We start from the raw sequence: 19,672 nt of genomic DNA, 5'->3' as shown, positions 1-19,672 counted from the left end.
CCCGCTTCATTCACATTATGTAGAATAATGGAATAGGACTAATGGCTTTCTCCTCTCCAAATGGACCTACTTGATGAAAGGCAAGATATATAAAGAAGGAATTCAGACCCTCCAAAGGGAGGGACTGGATTCAGAAAAAAAAGAAGGGGCAAAAAACCCAAAGGAATGAAGACATAAAGTAGTATCTGAACTGGAACACCAACAGGATTCCAAAATTTACCTTGACCATTGATACCCATGGGCATTGCCCACTGTGTCCCAGGTCCTTGCACCAAATGTTTTCGCAATATTTGACTTACAATGAACAATCAGGGCCAAGAGAAGTCTTCACAAAAGAAGAATTCCATTCTGATTGGTATTAAAATGTTATTTTTGTTGTTGCTGTTTTGAGACAGAGTCTCACTGTGTAGCTCAGGCTAGAGTACAGTGGCACAATCTCCGCTCACTGCAACCTCTGTCTCCTAGGCTCAAGCAATTCTCGTGCCTCAGCTTCCCAAGTAGCTGGAATCAAAGGCATGTGCCACCACACCTGGCCAGCTTTTGTACTTTTAGTAGAGACGGGGTTTCACCATGTTGGCCAGGCTGGTCTCAAACTCCTGACCTCAAGCAGTCTGCCCACCTTGGCCTCCCAAAATGCTGGGATTACAGGTGTGAGCCACTGTGCCCAGCCTCAAAATGTTACATTGGTAATAACTTAGACACTAATAATGAGAAAATGATTTACTTCATAAAAAACATTTTACTTCAGGAGAACATCTCTTTGGTTGAAGCACATCTAGAATCAAATATTAGTGATCTGTAAAAGATTATATATATGACAATCTGGCCAGACTTCTATTCTGAAGTTACTAACCAATTTTACAGATAGGACAACCAAAAACTACTGAGATCCTAGGAAGCTGGCTTTCAGTCGCATGGTAAAAGGTTTGCTTGATATATTAGAAATATCTTGCCTCCTACTCTTTTTACTAGTCAAGTATCTTGTTTTCTCTTGTTATTTCACCAGTATTAACACATGTAACCCATCTAGAGCACAGATCAGATTCCCTATTCTTATGCATCTAAAGCAAGGATTTTGGTAGGGGGAGGAAGGTTGGGGAACTCAGCTAGCTTTTTATTTCAATAGCTTTAGGAGTACAAGTGGTTTCTGGTTACATGGATGAATTATATACTGGTGTAAAGTCTGAAATTTTAGTGCACCCATCACTGGACTGCTGTATATTGTACTCAATACGTAGCTTCTCTATCCCTCACCCCTCCCACCCTCCCTAAAGTAGGGATTTTTAAAAAGTATTTGTATTTTTACTTTTTTAACTTTTATTTTAGATTTAGGGGTACACGTACAGGTTTGTTAAATTGCTAAACTTGTGTCACGGGGCTTTGGTACAGATTATTTCATCAACCAGGTACTAAGCCCAGTACCCAATAGTTATTTTTTCTCTTCTTTTCCCGCCTTCCACTCTGAAATAGCTCCCAGTGTCTGTTGCTGCCCTCCTTATGTCCATGAGTTCTCATCATTCAGCTTCCATTTGTGAGAACATGCAGTATTTGTTTTTCTGTTTCTACATTAGTTTTCTAAGGATGATGGCCTCCAGCTCCATGTTCCTACAAAAGACATGATCTATTTCTTTTTTCCAGCTAAAGCAGGGATTTTTTTTTTTTTTTTTTTTTTTTGAGATGGAGTTTCACTGTTGTTACCCAGGCTGGAGTGCAATGGTGCGATCTCGGCTCACTGCAACCTCCGCCTCCTGGGTTCAGGCAATTCTCCTGCCTCAGCCTCCTGAGTAGCTGGGATTACAGGCACGCGCCACCACGCCCAGCTAATTTTTTTTTTTTTATATTTTTAGTAGAGACGGGGTTTCACCATATTGACCAGGATGGTCTCGATCTCTCAACCTCGTGATCCACCCGCCTCCGCCTCCCAAAGTGCTGGGATTACAGGCTTGAGCCACCACGCCCAGCTAAAGCAGGGATTTTTAAAAGGTACTTTATAGCTATGTTTTTGAAAATTTAGGGTTTTATGGAAATGCCTTGGGACGCTTGACGGAGTACAGTGGAGGCTGAATAGTGAGCCTTTGAGTCCCAGCCCTATTTCAACTAAAAACAAATAAATGGACCTACTCTCATCTGTTTTCGATATTGGAATGTTACAGTTCTATGTCAGAATTCCTTTGAAAATCTGAGTCTGCTATTAATAATAAGAGTTTGAAAACCACTGTACTTGATTAGGGATTAGGGTATAAATTTAGTTAGTATCTATAAAGTAGAGCGAAGAACCTTCGTTCAGTTCAGAGGCATGCAAACATAGGGCCAGAATATATAAGGACTATAAACATCATCAGTATCTGGAGTCCAGAATAATCACAAATTGTAAATCCTGAGAACAGATAAAGGGGAGGACGTGGGCAGGCCAACAGGCACTTAAGTTGTCTACTAAAATAACACACTATGGTTACTGAATCACAACTGCTCTGGGGAAGCCAGGACTGACCTGTGAAAGCTTACAGACCCCTCATCAGCCGCATTAAAAGTGGAATTATGAAGTGGCCTTCTAATATGACATATTTTGATGTCCAGTGCTTCACTTTCCTCAGAACTACTTAGCTACAGAACACTTTGATCCTGGCCCTTCTGTGACTACTCCCTGATAGAATATTGGGACGATATCCCAACAATGAATTAAATATGAAGGTATGCTGTAATATCTTACATGAAAAATAGCATCAGATCAAGGTCACTCTTTTCTTTCTTTTTAAAAAATTTTGGACTGCTCATACCATCTGGGGAAATGGGCCTGCCCTCAAGTAACTGCTTCTTTTGAATCTTGTCAGTAGCTCAGACTCATGCTTCAGTTCTTTGTACAGCTGAAAGAACATGGCCTCTAAGTACCAAATTAGTCAGTTATTCACGAGTCAAGTAATCAGTTAAGAATCCTTTGTACATTCCTTGCTCTAGCTGCAAGCCCACAGTCCAAAGATCATCCATCTCTAACTCAGGTAAGGCCAAAAGGTACTTAATACCTGCTCCATAGTTTTAGAAGTAACTTATACCTGCTCCATAGTTTTAGAAGTAACTTAAGTCATAAAATAAAAGTTGCTCCTGAGTCTTTTGGATGTAGGGCAGCAATTCAGTTAATTCACTGAAGAAAAAAAATAGATGTAAATATTTACTTTCATTAAATCTGTAATTGGCAATTTTATAGCAAAGAACATATAATAAAAGGTGCTATACAAAAAATGGAGATTAATGCAGCTAACACTGACAGGTTTATACTAAGGTACAGAAACAAATGCTTGACTTAGAAATTCAACTTTATTTACAAATGTTCTCCTATAAACAAAGACACCATTGTATCCCTTTAAAATACTGTAACTGATAATTTCAACAAAAACCATTTACACAGTTTCAACCTTTCTGCATAAAACTGTATTATGAGATGAGCAACCTCACACGATGGTCTGAGACATAAAAATAAAACAAAAGACAACATATCCAGCATGAATGTCCTATTGTCAAACTTAATAAGAATTAAGAATCACACCCCACAATGTGCTACTCCACCAAGAAATAGAAACGTAATGATTTTTGAGAGGTAAATGCTTCACGATAAATGGTCTTCTTATGTAGTAGTTTAATTGTGATTGTTTAGGACTGCTCTTGCAGACTAATATTTATGCTTTTTTTTTTAAAGCATAAATAAAAAAGCATTGTAAAAAGGGCAGACCTGTAGATTTTTCTGACAATGAAAATCTGTAGATACTGGTCTGGTCTCATCATTCAGGCCAATTAATAAAATAACAAATGCATGGAAAGAATGCTAAACAAAAACATAATCATCATGTGACTGACAGAATTCTCCCTGAAATCAGAGTATTAATAGTCAATAGTATCTATAAATTTGAATTTATAGCTGAGACAATATATAGACAAAATAACCAAGGAGTTTAAAATAAAATTATTCAAATTACCTATTTTTCATTTTATGTGCAGTAATTACTTTTAAAAAATATTTTAAATTTTATCTTGGGATAACCACTCACATCCTGGCTAAGTTGCAAGGAACTTCAAAACTTTCAAAACAAAATTCATCCCTGAGAAGTGAGAGATAGAAAAATATCTTAAAAAAAAAAAAAAAAAAGAGAAGGAACGGTCTTGCACTCTTTTAACAATCTCACCACAGCATGAACTACTATTAACAGTGAGCAATCAGATATTCCAGTCCTGAAGAGTTACTCCCTCTCATGATCTGATCTTTTGGTAATGAAACCACAAGTGCAACATTAAAAAAAAAAAAAAAAAAAAAAAAAAAAAAACAGATAAATAGAAACTCTGGTTTTATTTTCAGCTTTACATTTTTGACAAGTGCAAGGTGAGCTAGTGATATAAATACTCCAATAATGACCGAAGTAACAACTTCTACTGGCATGTCTTCTTCTGAGTCTCCATTTCCTCCAGTGATATTCATCCGAATAATAAAAGTAACACGATTGCAACTGAGTTTACTATTATCAATGGCACTGCAAAAAGAGAAAAAAAAAGTTTGTTACTATAAAAAAAAAAATCAGAGAAAAAACTAGGAAATAGTTATTAGCCTCTAGGAAGGATGGAAATATCTAACAATATGTCATCATTATCATGTTATAAATAATTATTACAGGGACATTCTAAAATACTTTAGATCATGAAATCCAAAACTTATTTTCAAGAAAGTCTGTATAACTAGGAATAAGGGTTGCACTGGAACAATCAGATGAATGTGAAACATCTGTAGATGGTCCTGGTATAACCCTGGGAACATAAGTGCATCAGACTCAGGCAGAAGTAGACCCACAGGGTTGCCACTGACACTTAAGATTAGAAATACAGTGCAAAGAAAATTCTGTAATGTCAATTTACTACATTAAAAATGAACTTATTTAACATTGTATCCAAGGTTGTTAAAGGGAGAAGGGACCCTAATTATAATTGTTTTAAATAAAAGGTTTTTGAACTCTTTTTTCTTGAATTGCTAAAAAATATTTTCCAGTAGAATGACAGACATGAGATCTTTATTTCTCTCTCTCTCTCTCTCTTTTTTTTTTTTTTTTTTTGAGACAGAATTTCACTCTGTCTCCCAGGCTGGAGTGCAGTGGCATCGCACAATCCCAGCTCACTGCAACCTCCACCTCCTGGGTTCAAGCCATCTTCCTGCCTCAGCCTCCTGAGCAGCTGGGATCACAGGCATGTGTCACCGGCTAATTTTGTATTTTTAGTAAAGATGGGGTTTCACCATGTTGGCCAGACTGGTCTCGAACTCCTGACCTCAGGTGATCTGCCTGCCTCAGCCTCCCAAAGTGCTGGGATTACAGGAGTGAACCACCGCACCCAGCTTTCTCTTGAAAGCCTCCCAATACTGTGCATGATTTTACAAATTGGAAGCAACAGTTCCCAAAAGGCAAGAATATATATTTTCTATGAGCTGTGACAGGTAACACACAAATATACAGATTATAAGCATTCTGTACCAACTGGCTTAGAAAGAAATAAGAGGCAAACTAAGAAAAAGAAAAAACCCATTAACTTTCAAGCAGTAAAGCCATGTTTAAGAGAAAAAAAAAATTCCCACTACAAATGGCATATGTGGTATCCACATTCAGAAGCTTTGCTACTTAAATAAAACCACAACATTAAAACTTAAGAGTGCTCTATTAGCTTTTCTTCTTACCTCTCATCACGGTTCTTACAGATCGAATAAGGTTCATTAGCTGTGATTTAATTCCCGGCTCCTCTCCGAATCCACCAATTCCCTGGTCTGTTCCCCAGCCAACTGGATAATATAAAGATTAGCTGTGTTAAAAGTTATCACATACTTGCTTTGCTCCCTCACTAGCATCTTCTAACAGATTAGCTTGAGACCTTGTTAAAGACGTAAAGTCATGACTTTCAAGGAAAGTTAAAACAATAGTGAGTTAAACATTTTAGTTTTTAAAATTTTGATAGCAACACCCTCATTTCACTTCATTTACACTTTGATTTTATAAAATAAACTACAGTCTAAATTATTTCATGGCATTTAATTTAGTGAAGATGGTCTTTGTAACTGCTTTTTTTTCTTTTTTAAAAATACCATTCAAATACTTCTCAAGTCACAACTAAAAACCAAACTGTCAAGCTACATAATTATTATAATTAGCTCAATTCAGAATTTATAAAAATCCATCAAAATCATTAGTATAAAAATGCTGTAGCTGAGAATCATTGTCTACATTACTTGGGGAAACTTTTAAAGTAAATCTGGTAAAGTGGGAGTTGATCATAATACCAAAATACACAAATCTCAAATGCCATAATCCCAAATCTTGAAATTTCAACAGATCAAAACCCTGAAGTCTAAAATCCCAAAAATGACAATCAATAAACATTGAAATCTCAAGCATGTAATTCTAGGAAGAATAATTTTTTGATTCTTTTTAGAAAATCATTTATAATAATATAGAGACAGGGTTTCCCTTTGCTGCCTAGGCTAATCTCAAGTGATCCTCCACCTCAGCCTCCCAAAGCGCTGAGATTACAGGTACAAGCCACCACATTTGGCCTAAGTATTTCTTTTATTACTATTATTATTTTAATTGAGACAGGGTTTTACTCTGTTGCCCTGCTGGAGTCACCCAGGCTGGAGTGCAGTGGTGTGATCATGGCTCACTGCAGCCTCAACCTCCCCAGGTTCAGGTGATCCTCCCACCTCAGCCTCCCGAGTAGCTGGGACTATAGGCACACACCACCACACCTGGCTAATTTTTGTGTTTTTAGTAGAGATGGGGTTTTGCCATGTTACCCAGGCTGGTCTCGAACTCCTGGGCTCAAGTGATCTACCCACCTTGGCCTCCCAAAGTGTTAGGATTACACGCATGAGTCACCGCACCCAGCCCTCATTTACATTTTTAAAAGGGGAGTTATCTTTTAAAGAATTTTGGGGGGCTGGGTATGGTGGCTCATGCCTCTAATTCCATTACTTTGGGAGGTCAAAGTGGGTGGATCACTTGAGCCCAGGAGTTTGAGACCAGCCTAATTTTGTATTTTAAAAATACAAAAATTAGTTGGGTGTGATGGTATGCGCCTATAGTCCTAGCTACTCGGGAGGCTGAGGTGGGAGGATCACCTGAACCCGGGGAAGGTCGAGGTTGCAGTACGCCATGATCACATGACTGCACTCCAGCCTGGTGACAGAATGAGACCCTGTCTCAATTTAAAAAGTTTTAAAAAGAGGCAAATGTGTTATTTGAGAAACATAAAAATACAATAGAACACTTCAAAGGCCACTTTACACAAAAAAACGGGCAATGACAGCACATATATTTTTGTGGCACTAAGGTATACTAATGGCAGTCCCACAGATATAACAGCCATGAGCAAGTGAACTGTATTCACAAAGAAACAGGCCAAAAAGGAAAATGTAATAAACACATTATCATGTATAAACACATTATCACTATGGTTGGTAAGTGTGTTAACTTAGCTTTGTAACTGTGGTCCTCTGAATACCATGACAAACAACCTAAGTCTTTTGACAGGATCAGTGAAAAATACAGTGGGTCACCAGTACATATGCAATTGCCGAAAGAGCTGAGATCACAAATTTTCTTTTTCACAAATGCAGACAGATATACAGAAATAACCTTTCTTCATTTACTGAGCATGTTTTCACATACATGCACAACGCCAATACACAAAGTCAACACTGTGGTAATGTCCTTCTGCAGTCAAGTTTGCAAAGAATGCATAAAACAAATCAAAACTCTCTCAAAGTCTCTACACAGTTTATACCTCCAGTATTGCAAATGATGTAAAGATGAAATACATACACAGCATTGGGAAACCAATGCTGACAATTGAAAATAGTGAAAACAATTAAAAAGAAAAAAAGCTGAAAAAATGTGACATGATAATGTGTTATTACAGGGATAGATTATGGGCAATTGCCTGGAGATATTCCTTAAGAGCTAGTTGACTTTCTCCATCATTAACTATATTTTGATGTCTTGTGTCACAATGAATAGCTGCTTTTTTTTTTCTTTTAGGACCTGGCTTTCCTCAGACATACTACTCACATTCATTTTCTAAGTGGCACTGCTCTTTTTGAAATTCTTCCATGGTTTGATATATAACAACATGAGCTTTCCCTATTAAAAGTTCCCATCCTCTGTGCCATGCTTCTATGTTGTTTTAGGTACCCAGAAATCCATGGGTGATCAAGCAGCAACACTGCTACATCAGTGTCTTCTTACCCTACTATGCGTATAATTTTTTCTTTCTTTTTCTTTTTTTTTTTTTTTTTAACGGAGCCTCGCTTTGTCACCCAGGCTGGAGTGCAATGGCATGATCTCAGCTCACTGCAACCTCCGCCTCTTGGATTCAAGCAGTTCTCTGCCTTGTCCTCCTAGGTAGCTGGGATTACAGGTGCTCACCACCACGCCCAGCTAATTTTTGCATTTTTAGTAGAGATGTGGTTTTACCATGTTGGCCCAGCTGGTCTTGAACTCCTGATCTTGTGATCCACCTGCCTCAGCCTCTCAAAGTGCTGGGATTACAGGCATGAGCCACCACGCCCGGCCACATATAATTATTTTTGAACCAGACAGTAACTTCACTGGCTTCTTCTGGCAAATGTGGCTTTAATTCATTCAAAGTTCCAGGAATACCATCAGCTGGAAGGAATGCTAATGGAGGTGACACATTTTTAAACCGAACTTTTTGGCGCTGCAACATCTAGTAGTCAACCCACTCACCTGAATCTTCCACCCAATGCAAATAAAGACAAGAACAAGGTAACAGTTCTGCCTAACATGATGCACCTACCATGATATAACTATCCTGCTTATACCCAAAACACACTAATCCCTTCGCCAAAATTGACAGAGTTGAAAATCTTTCAAGATTCGGGATTTTAATCTTTTGAGATTTGAGACATTAGGAATTATGGCATCCAGGACTGTGTCTTTTTGGATTATGATCCAAACCTGTAATAGCTTGGTTGGGCTTCCAAAGCATGATCTAGTCTGCCAGCAGGACCTACCTTTTTTCTCTTTTTCCTTAATAATTCGTCGTAATTTATTAATTTTGACTTGAGGAATTTTACCCTACGACCCTACTCTTATCCTCTATAAATGACTCTTTTACATTCTTTTGTCATTTTTCTGTGACACTACAGATCATCATTTCTTTAATGCACTAATACTCCTTCTATTGTGCGACACATTCTTCTGAAGAGTTACATGTCCTCATTTCTACAATTTGTCCTTCTCTTGTCCTCATTTTCAGGTCCACTTTTTCCTATCTCGTATGACTACAGGGCTTAATTAATTCCTGACACGCTAACCCTTCAACTTGAAGAGAACAGTTTTTAAAAATACATATACCTGAAAGACTCAAATATCGGGAAATAAGATTTCACTTTTAATCAACTTTTATTTGGTTGAAATAAAACGCTAAATAATGGTTGTTTGCTTTGTTGTCAATGAGATATGCTGTGGTATAATAAAAACTAATTTAAAATTCAAATTTACAACAGGGCTGTTGTTGACTCCTACTCACTCTTCACAGAACCTAGCTCAGGCTCTGCTTATAGCCCTTCCAGTTCACAGGGGTTTCGTTCTTTTTTGGACGGCCATAGTATAACTACCATCACAGTTATCACTATCACAGCGTTTGCTATCTCTTGCAAGACTCTTTCAACAGATATTCCTGTGATCTTGATGTCTCAACCCCGTAAGTTTTCTCCCTTAAAGGTTAGATCTTACTACCTCAATTCCTATTGCCTACTGAATAAAGATCAAACTCCTTAAATTGACATTCTAGTTTTATATCCTACCACAACCCTCCAAGTATTCCTATTCAAAGTCAGTTACTCCAGTGGTCCCCAACCTTTGTGGCACCAGGGACCAGTTTCATGGAAGACAATTTTTCCACAGACAGGGGTTGAGGGGGGTGGTGGTTTGAGGATGATTCAAGCGCATTACATTTATTGTGTACTTTATTTCTATTATTACACTGTAATATATAATGAAATAATCATACAGCTCACCATAATGTAGAATCAGTGGGAGCCCTGAGTTTGTTTTCGGGCAACTAGACAGTCCCACCTGGGAGTGTTGGGAGACAGTGATAGATCATCAGGCATTACATTCTTATAAGGAGTGAGCAACCTAGATCCCTCACATGCGCAGTTCACAACAGGATTCATGTTCCTATGAGAATCTAACGCCACTGCTTACCTAACAGGAGGCAGAGCTCAAGCACTAATGTAAGCCATGGGGAGGGGTTGTAAATACAGATGAAGCTTAGCTCACTCGCCTGCCACTTACCTCCTGCTGGGTGGTCCAGTTCCTACTAGGTCCGTGGCCTGGGGGTTGGGGACCCCTGAATTACTCTCTAATTGCTGTACATGTTGCTGTACAATAGGGTTTCACTCATCCAGGCTGGAGTGCAGTGGCACAATCTTAGCTCACTGCAACCTCCACCTCCCAGGCTCAAGTGATCTTTCTGCCTCAGCCTCCCAAATAGTTGGGATTATAGGCACATGCAAACACATCCAGCTAATTTTTGTACTTTATTTATAGGCACGGGGCTTTACCATCTCACCCAGGCTGGTCTTGAACTCCTGGACTCAAGTGATCCACCTGCCTGGGCCTCCCAAAGCGCTGGGATTACAGGCATGAGTCACTGCGCCCGGCTGGCTGTACATGATAAAGGCAACTTCTGATCTAGGTCTGACTTCAATGTCAGGGCTTTTCCTGATTCCCACTTACGTGTCAGAATAAACATTTTTCTTTGCTACCCAAATAATCTACTGATCGTATTGACTTTGCTCTCCTACTTGGTTAGTTGTTTTCAGGTGTCTCCTCATAGATTACAAATTCCCTTGGTGATTAAAAAAAAAAAAAAAAAAGATTACAGATTCCTGGAGGATAAGGACTACAATTTAGCCATCTTTCTTTAACTTTCTGCTCTTCCCCACTCCCCACCTCACAGCAAGTACTGAGCAAATGTCTGTGACATTAAACTAAATAAGAATAAACCGTTAATCGGGGATAAGATAAGGTAAATTCTAGGATCATAAACAAGACTTCCAAAGAACTCTATTTCATTGTATATACATAAATTTTTTTGTTGTTGTTGTTTTTTAAACAGAGATGAGTTCTCACTATGTGGTTTCAAACTCCAGGGCTTAAACAATCCTCCTGCCTCGGCCTCCCAAAGTGCTAGGATTACAGGCATGAGCCACCATACCCAGCCTATTTCTTCATTTTTAAGACACATGAATTATAAAATAAACCTATCATTCAATGGTAGATTTGAGGGCAGGGGGAAGAAATCCTCCAATACTAAATGTACACATCTACCCAAGTTAAAAAACCATTTCAGAAATGTTAAGATGTGAAATAATGTGTGCTGCAGAAGCAAGGACACAAAATATACCTGGATCTTGCCTGGGCAACATCACCCTCATTTCTGAGTCTACTTATCTTTCTGGCAAGCAAATACATTTTCTTTCAGTGTAATTAGTACAATGTTTTACTCTAACTTCTTTCTTCCATATATTTCTCTTTCATTCTTTTAGGTAGCTCAATCGGCATTCTCCTCTAAATGGCAGTCCTCTTTGTGTAATCTTAAATTCAAAGATGATCGGCCTTTAACTAATTATAGCATGGTAAAAGCTACTTAATATTAGTCTCTTTAGCCATACATGACAAAATGATCACCATCAGCTTTGTAACCTTCTAAACTGCGTAACTTCTACTGGAAAATGTCTATGGAAAGATAGAATGACTAGGAAGATTTCCTAACTCATATAAACCTAAAATAACAGCTTTATACAATAAGAAAGCAGCCTGGTTCTGGGATAAACAAAAAAGCTTTTTTTCTTAGCTTTCTCTGGATACCCTACCAAAAATCACAATAAAAGGATAAGTTAACAAGAAAGAAATCTCCAGGAAAGAGAAATCTTTCAAAATTTGGAAAATAAGAAAAAAAACTCAAGAAGAATAACTGACTTAGCACAGAAAAGCTGAAACTTAAACCCAACAGGAAGTACATAATAAAAAACAAAACAAGTGAATTGGGCTAACTCTAGAAAAGTGAGTGAAAATTTAAAATGCCAGTGTAGGTGACAAAGATGAAAACCGGGATTAACTGAAAGTCTAGGTTGGGCATAGTGGTTCACACCTGAAATCCTAGCACATTAGGAGGCCAAGACGGAGGACTGCTTAAGCCCAAGAGTTTGAGACCAGCCTGGGCCACAAAGTGAGACCCAGTCTCAAAATAATAATAATAATTAGCTGTGCCTGGTGTTGTGTGCCTGTAGTGACCACTTGAGACCAGGAGATCGAGAATGCAGTGAGCCATGATCATACCACTGCACTTCAGCCTGGGTGACAGGGCAAGACCCTGTCTCATAAAAAGAAAACACAAACAAAAAAAGAAAGTCTATATAAAAGCAATTCGACTCCCCTCATTCCTGTCCCTAGACTGTGCCTCTCTTACCCCATCAGAAGAAGGGCTGTTTACTCTCAGAAGAGACTGAAACACAGAAGCTCTGAACCTGCAGACAGCCGTGGAGCGTGGATTGAATAAAAGTCTGAATACCAACCTGTAAGACTTCTGCCCATGTGCTCTATCTCTCACATATGTCTGAATGTATAAAACTTATATTCTACAGTCAGGAAGTTAGAAAATGACTCTGGAAATTGGCCAGTTGTCTAGGAACAAAGACTTCCTTCCAATACTGACATTTGGGAGCCTCACCTCAATGAAATAGCCAATTTCTTCCTTCACTTAATAGTGAGACCCACCAGTAAACAAGTCCTGACCCCACACATAGAACTTCCAGAGAGCTTCTCAGTGCCTTACAATTAAAAATAAACTAACAGTCAAGAAAGAATAATTCTTAATATGGAAAGACATATCAAACAGAAATGGAGACTCTAAGGAAGAGAGGATGCAAGAAGTAGAAAAATAAATTTCTTAAATGAACATCCTTAGAGAAAAGCCATTATAGCTATGAAACAAGAACACAATACCTAAGAATAGATCCCATCCAGGGGTCAAGCAGCTCTTGCTACATTAAGATAAAAAGTTCAAAAATAAAGGGGGGTTGAAAGATGAAATTAATAAAACCTACCAAACAAAATTAAAGAAAAAAGAAAATTAGAGTATAAATCTGTCAAAATAATCAGTTCCAAAAAGAGAGAAGAAAACATAGGAAGCAATTACTGAAGAAATGTTAAGAGAAAATATCCCTAAACTGGACATGAGCCTTTTTAACCAAAGGGTCCAATCAGAAAACCACCCAATGAATGAAAAAAGACCCTCGTGTTGTTCACATTATTGTAAAATTTCAAATTCATAAAGATAACAAGAATATCCTAAAGGCTTAGCCAAATCAGGTTACCTACAAAGAACCAGAAAACAAAATGGCAGTAAATTTAACAGAAACACTGAAAAATAAGAAAATTAAAAGGTATAATGTCTTCAAAACTCTGCAGAAAAACTAGTTTCAATCTAGAATGCTATACCTAAATCACAAATCAACTATAAGAATAAAAGTCATTATTTTTTACCGTTCAGCTATGAGCAATACTTACAGTGATAGTAATGTAAATATGGAATTCTAATATAACCAATAATTAGTTGGAGAAGGGAGAGATGGAGAAGTATGTTTACAGTAATCCCCCTTTATCCACAGTGGCATATGTTCCAAGATCCCCAGGGGATGCTTGAAACCCTATATATACCATATAAATAAATATATATATATATATTTTAATGTATATACATACCTATGGTAAAGTTTAATTTATAAATTAGGCATAGTAAGAGATTAACAACAGTAACTAATGATAAAATAGAATAGTTAGAACAATACACCAACATCATTACTCTTACAATTTGGGGTCACTAAGTGAAATAAGGGTTACTTGAATACAAGCACTGCCATACTGCAACATTTACTCTAATAACCAAGACAACTAACTGCTATGTGACTAACAGGTAACTAAGGCAGGTAGCATACACAGCTCGCAGATGCTGGACAAATGAATAATTCATTTGCCAGGTGGAATGGAATAGGATGGTGCAAGACTTCATCATGCTCCTCATAACGGCCCACAATTTCAAATGGATAAATTACTCATTTCTGGAATTTACCGTTTCGATATTTCCAGACTGTGATTGACTGCAGTTTAACTGAAACTGTGGAACGCGAAACTGTGATTGAGGGAGGACTAGTATGCTCGTGCTCACTCAAGCCTGAGTGTGCTGCTGGTGGTAGAATTGTGTGAAACCCTTCCACAGCGTAAGTCAATAGTTTGCTTCTAAGGAATGGGGCTGAGGTCGAGGATGAATGAGACAGAAGGTTTCTATCTTTCTTTAAACTGAAGAGCTTTCTGACTTTGAAAAACATATACATATTGCTTTGATAAAAGTAAAAACAAAATTTAAAAAGAAAGCCTGTAGAAGCTCATGTTAGAGAAAGCCCTCTGCAATTAGGTCTTCCTCCCCACAGCATGAACATCCTCAGGGCTAGGATAGGTTCTGTGGTGTCACACTAGAGTATTTAAAATTATGTTTTAAAACCACGTTTACATGATATTGATAGTTTCATTTTCTTCACTTGTTTCAAAAATTTATCATTGGTAAAATTATCAATCCTTTCCATCCACAGCCACAATTTCTCATATAGTAAAAAGGATTTGTTTTAAATACTATGCACTCCATTTTTATTGGAAACCATAGTTCCCAGCAATCTTTTTTCTTTTAGATCTGTTCAAAAAAATTGCTTAAACATATTTTTTACATGTGAGATGAGTGACTCCCAGGAAAAAAAAAATTTGCTCTTCGACAAAACAAGATAAAACTCTACAATACTGGAATTAACATAATTTAGGCATCACCACTGAAATAATTTAAAGATATAGTAAGTTCTCAGTTAACTGCAGCCCACTTTCTATTCTTAGAGAAAGGCCTGAAGCCTGACCATCTGAAGTCAGAAAAAAGGCCCTCACCAGAATCAAGTTATGCCTGTACCCTGATCCTGGATTTCCGGGCTCCAGAACAGTGAGAAAATTGAAGTGAGAAGCTACTCAGTCTATAGCATTTTGTGATTAGCAGCCTGAGCTGACTAATACACTGATTCATGTGTGAGGTGTTTCTATTGCGGTGTTCATAAAATATACCTAGTATTGGATATTGACAAATACTTGTCAAATTGATATTGGATAAAGCAAACAAAAACTCTAGTAAGAACAATTTTTGCAGGCATCAAAATCTACTTTGCTAGTGGCATTTTTTTGTTGTACTAAACAGAAATTAACGTAATTGTGGAAAACTAGAAGACACAACATATTCCCTATATTACTGTGAAAATACTGGCTAAATTATTTATAAAAATGCACACATCCCTCATATCAGGAATTGCAAGAATATGATCATGTTAAAGCTATTTAATTATTTAGAAAACATTCGTTGATTGACAGAACTGTAAAGATAAGAGGATCCTTTTCCTCAGTCTACTGGAGGAGACAGAAAAGAAACTACAGTGGTGATATGACCCATGGAGATGGGTCACAGATGGTTTGTGGGAAAGGGCAATGCCAGAGGTAGGTCTTTTTTTTTTTTTTTTCTTTTTTTTTTTTGAGAAGGAGTTTCGCTCTTGTTACCCAGGCTGGAGTGCAATGGCGCGATCTCGGCTCACCGCAACCTCCATCTCCTGGGTTCAGGTAATTCTCCTGCCTCAGCCTCCTGAGTAGCTGGGATTACAGGCACGCACCACCATGCCCCGCTAATTTTTTGTATTTTTAGTAGAGACGGGGTTTCACCACGTTGACCAGGATGGTCTCGATTTCTTGACCTCGTGATCCACCTGCCTCGGCCTCCCAAAGTGCTGGGATTACAGGCGTGAGCCACTGCGGCCGGCATGGTCTTAACTGACAGGCTGAGGAGCTAGCCGCTTAAAGAAAGGAGTTACATCAAGGTCACTGAGGAGTAAAGTCTCAGCAGTGGTAAAAATGGTACACAGGATAAATACTGGGAAAGCATAAACGAGGAGGAGGAGGAGGAAGGGGTACCTTATGGTGGGCTTGTAAATCATGTGAGCGTGTTGAAGTTTATATTGAAGGCTACAGATATTGAAGAACTGAAGAATTTCAAACCACTGAAGAACATGCTCAGCTTCACCCAAGAGAAGCAAAACTGGAGGATAACCAGTAAGGAGTTTGCTATAAAAATCTGTATTTGCTTATCTAAAACCTAAATTAAAAAATAAAAGACAAAGAAAATCTAGGCAACAGGAAAGCACCTATATAAACTATATTTAATAAATACTTAAAATATTTTAAACTTCTATTTTAAAATGTATTTAGATATCTTTAAACAACAGCTTATCAACTTAAACAAGCCAATGTAGTATCTTCCCTTAGTTTGGGGACCAAATTCCAAACACATGCACGGGCAAAATATTTCTATGCTGCCTCTGTAGAGAAGACAAAATGTGGAAGACAAAGTTCTAGAGGGAAAAGTATTAGTATTTCCGAACCATTCTAACAGTTTGTAGCAGTTTTTTTTTTTTTTTTTTTTTTGAGATGGCATTTTTCCTCTTGTTGCCCAGGCTGGAGTGCAATGGCGGGATCTGGGCTCACCGCAACCTCTGCCTCCAGGGTACAAGTGATTCTCCTGCCTCAGCCTCCTGAGTAGCTGGGATTACAAGCACCCAACACCATACCTTGCTAATTTCTGTATTTTTAGTAGAGACAGGATTTCACCAAGTTGTCCAGGGTGGTCTCAAACTCATGACCTTAAGTGATCTGCCCACGTTGGCCTCCTAAAGTGCCAGGATTACAGTTGTGAGCCACCGTACATAGCCTCTACTTTTAAAATATCTTCTGATCTACATAAGATTCCTAGGGCTACATAAGGTTCCTAGGGCTACCATAACAAAGCAGCACAAACTGGGTGGCTTAACGTAAACTTTCTCGTAATTCTGGAGGCTAAAAGTCTGAAATCAAGGCGTGAGCAGGGTTGGTTCCTTCCGGGGGCTTTGAAGGATAATCTCATCCATGCCTCTCTCTTAACATCCAGAAGTTGCTGGAAATCCTTGGTATACCTTGTCTAATATATGCATCACTCCAGTCTCTGCCTCGGTTGTCACATGGTCTTCTGTGTGTGCATCTGTGTGTCTCCAAATCTTTTTTTTATAAGGGCACCAGTCACTGGATCTAACGCCGAACCTAACCCAGTATGATCTTATCTTAACTTGATTACATCTGCAAAGAGACCCTGTTTCCAAACAAGGTCACCTTCATAGGTATCAAGGGTTAGGAATTCAACACATCTTTTTGAGGGACACAGTTCAACCCCCAACTTGATCTCTTCTACTTTTCTGTGTAGCGGTGAACAGATGAACACTGGAAGATGAAGTTTGAATCCTAGCTCCACCACTTTCTACTTTCTACCCGTGGCTTCCTAGGAAAGTCACCTACTCTCTTTGTGCTTCTGGTTTCCCATTGGAAAATGGGGATGAAAAAAGAAACTATCCCATAGAGTTGCTGTGAAGGCTATACCAGTTAATATATGCAAAACACTTGATACAGATCCTGCATGTAAGTGCTATATAAGTATTAGTGATCATAATTATTGCTGTTAAACCCACTTGCATCTACTTGTCCTATTTAGAATGGCTCTCCCCACATCCACTGCTTTCCCTTCCAATCTTTTCCCCATATTGTTGCCAGAAGGATCTTGCAAATAACACAAATCTGGTCATGTCACTGTCTTGTTTAAGACCCTGTTCTCACCTGCCTCAGAGTTTACACACCAGGTTTACACTGCTTAAAGCTCTCCTCACCCTTCCAACTTCTCCCAACCCTTCACCTTCAGAGTTAATGTTTACTCATGTATCAGATTTCAGGTTAGACACACTTCCTCCAAGAAGCTTTCGCAGATTCACTAGGTGGTATCTGCCTGCACTTCACTTTCTTACATAATATTCTCTATACTTGTTACTTGTTCAGTGTTTATTTAGATTAACTTCCAACAGAAGGGCAGAGTAGCTGCTGTAACTTCAGTTACTATAAATGGGCCTGGCACATACTTTGTGCTCAGTAAATCTCTTCTGAAGGAATCAGTGAAATGAATCAATCTTGCTCCTGGCTTTACGTTTCAGTGATTCAAACGGACATACTTCGCACACAACGTGAGGTCCTGGGAGGTATAACTTGTGTTGTGATTTCTGAATTTCTAAATTCTAGCAGAGTTTTTGGCATACTGCATGCACCCAAAAAGATATCTGAATAAACTTTTCTTGGAACAAGAGTGGCTGGATGTCCTGATAACTCCAACACGTTGCCTTCCTATAATTCCTAAAACCCAGGAACACTTATTGCCTTCCATCAATTAGTGAACTACCGATGCTCCAAATGAGCCAAGCCTCCTTCCCCTCCGTCCCCAACTCTTAACCCAAAACTCAGACCCCAGGTTTTCGACAATGAAAAGTAGTAGTCACAGGACCGCGCCACTGCACTCCAGCCTGGGCAACAGAGCGAGACAATGTCTCAAAAAAAAAAAAGAAAGAAAAGAAAAGAGAAAAGAAAAGAAAAGGAGTCACAGGAAACTGCGATTAAATGACTGACCTGAAGTAATCGCAAGCAGAGGCGCCCTGGCTGACCTCCGTATCCCTCCACCCCAACCCCCTGGGCCCTGCACAGCGGGTGTCTGTGGAATAGTCTCCCGGCTGTTGATCTCAAATCTGATGAGAGGAGAAAAGGCTCTGCTTCCACTCCGAGCCGAGCCTTCCGCTGTTGATCCGTCCCGGGCAGTGGTGTCCCCTCATGCGGCCTCACTCGGGTCCGCGCACTGCCCCAGTCCGCGCCCCACGGCCCCACTCACTGTTCTTGAGGAATCGCTCCTCGTGCAGCACAGCGATGGCGTTAACGCAGAGCAGGGCGGCCTGCAGCAGTGAGTACAGGGTAAAGGCCATGGCGGTCCGGAGCCGCCCGAAGTCCCAGTGATTCCTCTCCAGCCGCCGCAAAGACGTGGCGCCTCCGCGGCTGGCGCCTTCCTACGGAAGCCGATGGAGCCCAGACGAGCTCCCTGGGAAGCCCCGCCCCATCTTGCTAAGAACTGCCCCTCGCTGAAGACTGCAAGTCCTGTCACTTGTCTAGACTGGTGCTGTGCAATCAATGCACTGGTGTGGCCAGTGCTGCAGGTGCAAAATACATACCGGATTTCACACACTGGGAACTAGAACAAGTTAGAAGATAGCCCAATTATTTTTAAATGTTGATAACATGTTGAAATGAAATTATTTTGAGATCGGGCCTGGTAGCTCATGCCTGTAATTCCAGCATTCTGGGAGACTGAGGCGGGCAAATCACCTGAGGTCAGGAGTTCGAAACCAGCCTGGTTAGTATGGCAAAACCCTATCTTTACTAAAAATTCAAAAATTAGCCGGGCGTGGTGGTGGGCGCCTGTAATCCCAGTTATTCGGGAGACTGAGACAGGAGAATCGCTTGAACCTGGGAGGTGGAGGCTGCAGTGAGCCAAGATCGTGCCACTGCACTCCAGCCTGGGCGACAGAGCAAGACTCTGTCTCAAAAGAAAAGAAAAGAAAAAGAAAATATTTTGAATATATTGAGTTAAAATA

General features: G+C 39.3%; 1 protein-coding gene across 1 annotated transcript; it reads right to left on the bottom strand.

The window, feature by feature from the left end:
- Nucleotides 1–3,293: 3,293 nt before the first annotated feature.
- On the bottom strand, nt 3,294–19,095 carry IER3IP1 (immediate early response 3 interacting protein 1). Its single transcript, XM_039463582.2, has 3 exons — nt 18,916–19,095; nt 5,705–5,806; nt 3,294–4,517 (listed from the first exon to the last, which is right to left on the bottom strand). The coding sequence occupies exons 1-3, from the start codon at nt 19,004–19,006 to the stop codon at nt 4,462–4,464; spliced, it is 249 nt and encodes an 82-aa protein (XP_039319516.1). The 5' UTR covers nt 19,007–19,095; the 3' UTR covers nt 3,294–4,461.
- Between the last annotated feature and the right edge of the window lie 577 nt (nt 19,096–19,672).

Source organism: Saimiri boliviensis, chromosome 13 (genome assembly GCF_048565385.1).
Source record: "Saimiri boliviensis isolate mSaiBol1 chromosome 13, mSaiBol1.pri, whole genome shotgun sequence".
In the NCBI taxonomy this organism is placed as follows: Eukaryota; Metazoa; Chordata; class Mammalia; order Primates; family Cebidae; genus Saimiri; species Saimiri boliviensis.
Note: the sequence above shows the minus strand (reverse complement) of the source record. Positions and strands in the feature narration are given on the sequence as shown.

Bases quoted from the DNA above. Each gene is read 5' to 3' on its own strand.
- IER3IP1 (XM_039463582.2), bottom strand. From the start codon at position 19,006: ATGGCCTTTACCCTGTACTCACTGCTGCAGGCCGCCCTGCTCTGCGTT. The intron at 5,807-18,915 runs GTGAGTGGGGCC...TATATTATCCAG, and splicing joins GGAGCGATTCCTCAAGAACA to TTGGCTGGGGAACAGACCAG. The intron at 4,518-5,704 runs GTAAGAAGAAAA...CTCTTTTTGCAG, and splicing joins TGTAAGAACCGTGATGAGAG to TGCCATTGATAATAGTAAAC.